At 47.2% G+C, this 6,937-nt stretch overlaps 1 protein-coding gene across 1 annotated transcript in view; it reads left to right on the forward strand.

The window, feature by feature from the left end:
• LOC122461310 (zinc finger protein 3-like) overlaps positions 1-1,977 on the forward strand; it is a 66,427-nt gene extending 64,450 nt beyond the window's left edge. The window contains exon 5 of the mRNA XM_037886084.2: positions 725-1,977. Within this exon, the coding sequence (XP_037742012.1) occupies positions 725-1,224 (500 nt within the window). The 3' untranslated portion in view covers positions 1,225-1,977. The remainder of the gene's footprint in view (positions 1-724) is intronic.
• The last annotated feature ends 4,960 nt before the right edge of the window (positions 1,978-6,937 follow it).

Here is a 6,937-nt window from a genome sequence, read left to right on the forward strand (position 1 = left end):
TTATGTCTGATTTTATAAGCAAGTAATTTTTAAATGAGGTGTAACTCGGAGGTACGCAAGACAAATCAGACTCCTGGAAGGGGCACAGTAGTGTGGAAAGCCACCGGTCTACACAGCTGTTTTTAATGGGCTAGCACCTACAGTGGAGCACCCACAGGGAGACAAATCTCAAAGAACCATCATTGATGCACAAGTTGAGTAATTTCTTCTTTTGCTGTTACCTGATCTCACTGGTCATCTTTCCCCTGAGCATGGTTCCCAGTTTCCAAACCCGATGTCATCTCCCAGCTGAAACGAGGGGAAGAGCCATGGGCCCCAGATCTCTGGGGCTTAGAGGAAAGAGAGATCCTGAGAGGCAGCCACATGGGTGAGGGATGATTAAACCTACTCAGTGCTTGAAGGAACCAGCTGGGATTCCCAACAAAGATCTTGTGAGGTTTCTGGGTTCAGGATGGTCCCCAGCAGGTGCAATATCCTCAGGGCAGATACTGTTCATGGCTCCCTACCCATCCTAACTCCTGGCAGTAGTTCCCTCCTGAAACTCCCTTCTCCCTGGGGAGTGTTTGGATGGGAACTGGATTCAGAATTGATCCCCTCCTCTCGCCCCTTTGGGGAAGAGTTGGGGGAAATTCAGTCCCTGGTTTTTTTCCATCTTCAGCTATTCTCTTGGTTTGTTCCCCCCTTTTCACTTCTGGTTTCTGAAGTTTTTCTTTCTCTGTCCCAGCAGGTGATGGGATGGTGGGAGAGACCATGGAACAGAATCCTCAGCAGGAAGATGAGCAAGTGGAACCGCAGGGGATGTTATTGCAAAGATGCAAAGGAAGTGTGTCCAGGAGTTGTGAGCAGGGAAAAGGCTCTCAGGGGCAGCACAGGCCAGAGAAGTGGCAGGGAAACCAGCCAGTGCAGAAAGTTGGAATACCTGTTAATTATCGGGGAACTCACAAAGGCCTCAAGGAAACCATGTCCCAGAAGAGAATCCTGATGGGAGAGAGAAATAATATGGGCTTTGAGTGTGGGAAAAAGTTCAGGAGGCGCTCACACCTTATTCGCCATCAGAGGATCCACACAGGGGAGAAACCCTATGAATGCTGTGAGTGCGGGAAAACCTTCACTTGGAGCTCACACCTTATTCACCATCAGAGAATCCACACAAGAGAGAGACCTTATGAATGCTGTGAGTGCGGGAAAACCTTCTCTCAGAGCTCAGGCCTTATTGTACATTAGAGGATCCACACAGGGGAGAAACCCTATGACTGCTGTGAGTGCGGGAAAACCTTCACTTGGAGCTCACATCTTATTTGCCATCAGAGAATCCATACAGGAGAGAAACCCTATGAATGCTGTGAGTGCGGGAAAACCTTCGCTCGGAGCTGACACCTTATTCGCCATCAGAGGATCCACACAGGGGAGAAACCTTATGAATGCTGTGAGTGCGGGAAAACCTTCTCTCAGAGCTCAGGCCTTATCGTACATCAGAGGATCCACACGGGAGAGAAACCCAATGAATGCTGTGAGTATGGGAAATTCTTCCATCACAGCTCTTCTCTTATTTATCACCAGAGAAGCTGGTGACCTCCTAGATGACCTCATGAGGTCCCTTCCAACCCTGATATTCTATGATTGTTAATCATCAGGTTCCCCCATTAGAGACCAATTGCCTCGTTCCCAGTTGTTCCTATGTTGCACTGGGTTCTGCTGAATAGCAGTTGGGTTTTGTACCATTTTTCTCATAAGAACATATGAATGGCCAAACTGGGTCAGCCCAAAGGTCCATCCAGCCCAGTATCCTGTCTGCCGACAGTGGCCAATGCCAGGTGCCCCAAAGGGAGTGATCCTAACATGTAAGGATCAAGTGATTTCTTGCCTGTCATCCATCTCCACCCTCTGACAAACAGAGGCCAGGGACACCATTCCTTACCTAATAGCTATTAATGGACTTAACCTCCATGAATTTATCTAGTTCTCTTTTAAACCCTGTTATAGTCCTAGCCTGCACAACCTCCTCAGGCAAGGAGTTCCACAAGTTGACTGTGCGCTGTGTGAAGAACTACCTTTTATTTTTGTTTTAAACCTGCTGCCCATTAATTTCATTTGGTGGTCCCGAGTTCTTGTATTATGGGAACAGGTAAATAATTTTTCCTTATTCACTTTCTCCACACCACTCATGATTTTAAATACCTCTATCATATCCCCCTTAGTCTCCTCTTTTCCAAGCTGAAAAGTCCTGGTCTCTTTAATCTCTCCTCGTATGGGACCCGTTCCAAACCCCTAACCATTTGAGTTGCCCTTCTCTGAACCTTTTCTAATACCAGTGTATCTTTTTTGAGATGAGGAGACCACATCTGTACGCAGTATTCAAGATGTGGGTGTACCATGGATGTATATAGGAGCAATAAGATATTTTCTGTCTTATTCTCTATCCCTTTTTAAATGATTCCTAACATCCCATTTGCTTTTTTGACTGCCGCTGCACATTGCATGGACGTCTTCGGAGAACTATCCACGATGATTCCAAGATCTCTTTCCAGATTAGTTGCAGCTAAATTAGCCCCCATCATATCGAATGTATCATTGGGGTTATTTTTTCCGATGTGCATTACTTTACACTTATCCACATTAAATTTCATTTGCCATTTTGCTGCCTAATCACTTAGTTTTGTGAGATCTTTTTGAAGTTCTTCACAGTCTGCTTTGGTCTTTACTATCTTGAGCAGTTTAGTATTGTGACGAAGTGGGACTGTTCTTAATGTTTCCCCTGAATAGTGTGGGGGTGCCTCAGTTTCCCCTATGCAGTTCTTAAGTATCTAGGTGGTGGGATAAGGGTGTATGATCATTGCAGAGCCCTAGAGGTGTGTGCAGGGGTCTGGACAACAGAGAATGGCCAACACCCTGTTTCCTGGCAACTGATGGCCTGGCCCTTCCCCCCTGCAAGGTGAGAGCTAAAGGGTTGAAGACAAAGAGATCAGGGGACCTCCTGGCCCAGGAAAGGGACAAAGAGGAGGAGGGGCTGGAGAGAGTTTCAGTTTGAGCACGCTGGGGACATGGAGTGAAGTGCAGACGGGGTTGCCTGGCTCAGTGCCCCCCAGAATGGACCCGGCTGAGGGGTCCTGTTCTCTGTACCTACAAGCTCTGTTTTAGACCATGTTCCTGTCATCTAATAAACCTCTGTTTTACTGGCTGGCTAAGAGTCACGTCTGACTGCGAAGTTGGGGTGCAGGACCCTCTGGCTTCACCAGGACCCCGCCTGGGCGGACTTGCTGTGGGAAGCGGACGGAGGGGCAGAGGATGCTGAATGCTCTGAATTCAGACCCGTGGAAGGTGGAAGCCATGTGAGCTTCTTACCCTGCAGACAGGCTGCTCACAGAGAGGAGTCTTCACCCGAGTCCTGCCTGGCTTCATAGGGAGCAGTTCCAGAGCATCGCCCCTGGACTCCGTGACAAGTATCCTCTGCAAACTTTGCCACCTCACTGTTTACCCCTTGCTCCAGATCATTTAAGAATAAGTTGAATAGGATTGGTCCTAGGACTGACCCTTGGGGAACACCGTTAGTTACCCCTCTCCATTCTGAAAATTTACCATTTATTCCTATCCTTTGTTCCCTGTCTTTTAACCAGTTCTCAAACCATGAAAGGATCTTCCCTCTTATCCCCTGACAACTTAATTTACATAAGAGCCTTTGGTGAGAAATCTTGTCAAAGGCTTTCTGGAAATCTAAGTACACTATGTCCACTGGATCCCCCTTGTCTACATGTTTGTTGAGCCTTCAAAGAACTCTAATAGATTAGTACAGGGGTGGCCAACCTGTGGCTCCACATGAAGCTCTTCAGAAGTTGATATGTGGCTCCTTGTATAGGCACCGACTCTGGGGCTGGAGCTATAGGTGCCAACTTTCAGTGTGCCCCCACTTCACCCTTACCCGTGAGCCTGCTATGCCCTCGCTCCTTTCCCTCCCCCTCCGAGCCTCCTGCATGCCACAAAACAGCTGATCGGGAGGGATGGGGAGGCGCTGATGGGCAGCCAGTGGGCGGGAGGCACTGGGAGCAGGCGAGAGCTGATGAGAGGGCTGCTGACATATTACTGTGGCTCTTTGGCAATGTACATTAGTAAATTCTGTCTCCTCCTCAGGCTCAGGCTGACCCCTTCAAAGAACTCTTGTAGATTAGTTTCAGAGTAGCAGCCGTGTTAGTCTGTGTTCGCAAAAAGAAAAGGAGTACTTGTGGCACCTTAGAGACTAACAGATTTATTTGAGCATAAGCTTTCGTGATTTCCCTTTACAGAAACCGTGTTGACTTTTGCCCGACAATTTATGTCCTTCTGTGTGTCATACAATTTTATTCTTTTCTTTTGTTTCAACTAATTTGCCCAGTACTGACATTAGACTTACTGGTCTGTAATTGCCGGGATCACCTCTAGGGCCCTTTTTAAATATTGGCATTATATTAGCTATATTCTCAATGTAAATATAACAGAGAAGGTGCAGGGATAGAGGGTGTCACGAAGTGGGGATTTTCCCTTGTTATGTTGTATGTGAGTTTTACTGTTGAGCCTATGTGAATTTTACTGTTTTGCATGAATACTGCATGTGCCTCAGTTTCCCTGTGTGCTGCACCAATACCTTGGTGGTGGGAATAGGGGTGTGTGACTTTGCTGAGACCTCTGGGGCAGGTGAGCCTGCTCCAGCTGCCTGCACCTGTGCTATGACCAGTGTGTGACGTTGCAGTCCGTTGGCTTTATGTAAATATGCTTATTAATATGCTTTACACTAAATACCCCTTGTATGGTGTCATTAGAAAGCTTGTAATCTACAAAGTGTGTTCATCCTATTTGTTTGCATGTATTATTTCTATATCTGGAGCTAGGAGAATAAGCTATAAAATTGTATCACTGATGTAAACATATTAAGTAGAGGCCATTAAGGGTGTTTCAGAAACAATCAGTTGTAAATGGCCTTAGTTACTTGAAAACCTTCCTGTGTACATGTGGGCTAGCCCATGGGGAATGGAAACTAGGGATTTTACAATGACATGTGATGTGACCATGTCACCTGGTACTGAAATCCATCTTAAATCTGGTACTTTTCCATTTAGAAGGAGGGGTGGGGACCCAGAGAGACAAAAGATTCCCGCCTTGTGCCAAAGCTACAAAAGGGGGTGGAGCAGGACAAAGGAGGCTAGTCATGAGAAATCCTTGCTTACCACCTGAGATGTCTGCTGGAACTAACACTACCTGGGGAAAGGTTTCAGAGTAGCAGCCATGTTAGTCTTTATCCATAAAAAGAACAAGGAGTACTTGGCACCTTAGAGATGAACAAATTTATTAGAGCATAAGTTTTCGTGAGCTACAGCTCACTTCATCGGGGGAAGAATCTCCCCACTATATTTTCCACTGAATGCATCCGATGAAGTGACCTGTAGCTCACGAAAGCTTATGCTCAAATAAATTGGTTAGTCTCTAAGGTGCCACAGGTCCTCCTTTTCTTTTTACCTGGGAAAGGATTGGGCCCAGACGAAGAAGGAGTCTAATCTGTGAAAGAAGCTTATTGGAACATCTCTGAGAGGGGGAGATTACCGGTCATCAGTTTCTTAGGCCAGGCCTACACTAAGGGGGGGATCGACCTAAGAATACGGGAATAGCGTAGCTGAAGTTGATGCAGTCGGGGGGAGGGATAGCTCAGTGGTTTGAGCATTGGCCTGCTAAACCCAGGGTTGTGAGTTCAATCCTTGAGTGGGCCATCTAGGGATCTGGGGCAGAAAATTGGCGATTGGTCCTGTTTTGAGCAGGGGGTTGGACTAGATGACCTCCTGAGGTCCCTTCCAATCCTGGTATTCTATGATTCTATGATGATTCTATTTAGGTTGACTTACCTGGGCGTCTTCACGGTGGCGAGTCGACTGCTGTCGCTCCCCCTTCTACTCCGCTTGTGCCTCTTGTGGTGCTGAAGTACCAGAGTCGACGGGAGAGCGCTTGGGGTTCGATTTATCGTGTCTAGACTAGACGTGATAAATCGACCCCCGATCGATGGATCGCTACCCACCCTTAATGTATTAGGCCTAGACTTGTGTGTTTTTCTTTATTTTTCTGGGTGACTTACTTTGTTCTGTCCGTTATTACTTGAAACCACTTCAGTCCTACTTTTTATACTTAATAACATCACTTGTTTTTGGTTTTTTTTTATATATATATATATTTATATATATATATTTTTTTATGTGGAGATATATCTATCTCATAGAGCTGGAAGGGACCTTGAAAGGTCATCGAGTCCCGTCCCCTACCTTCACTAGCAGGACCAGTACTGTCCCCGACAGATTTTTTGCCCCAGATCCCTAACTGGCCCCCTCAAGGATTGAACTCCCAACCTTGGGTTTAGTAGGCCAATGCTCAAACCACTGAGCTATCCCTCCCCCCTGTTTTCACTTAAAACCGCAGCTCTGGGGCTGTGGTTCAGACCCTGGGTCTGTGTTGCAGCAGGCTAGTGTGTCTGGCTCAACAAGACAGGGTTCTGGAAGTCCCAAGCTAGCAGGGAAAATAGGCTCTGAGGTAATTTCAGCACGTCAGGTGACAGTCCCAAAGGGGCATCTGTGACTGAACGACTCCCCAAGATGGACTTGGCCAAAAGTCACTGATTTCTGTGCTAACAAGTTCTGTTCTACTCTGTGTTCCTGTCGAATAATAAACCTTCTGTTTTACCTGCTGGCTGAGAGTCACTGCGGAGCTGGGGTGCAAGGCCCTCTGGCTTCCCCAGGAGCCCCGTCCGGGCGGACTCGCTGCAGGAAGCACACGGTGTGGACGGGGATGCTGAATACTTCGAGGTCAGAGCCAGGAAGGTCGAAGTTGCATCAGCTTCTTGCCCTGGTGACAGTGTGCTGAGAGAGAGGAGACATGCTCCCCCAGAGTCCTGACTGGCTTCATATGGAGTAGTTCCAGAGCATTGCCT

This window comes from Chelonia mydas, chromosome 25 (assembly GCF_015237465.2).
Source record: "Chelonia mydas isolate rCheMyd1 chromosome 25, rCheMyd1.pri.v2, whole genome shotgun sequence".
Lineage (NCBI taxonomy): Eukaryota > Metazoa > Chordata > Testudines > Cheloniidae > Chelonia > Chelonia mydas.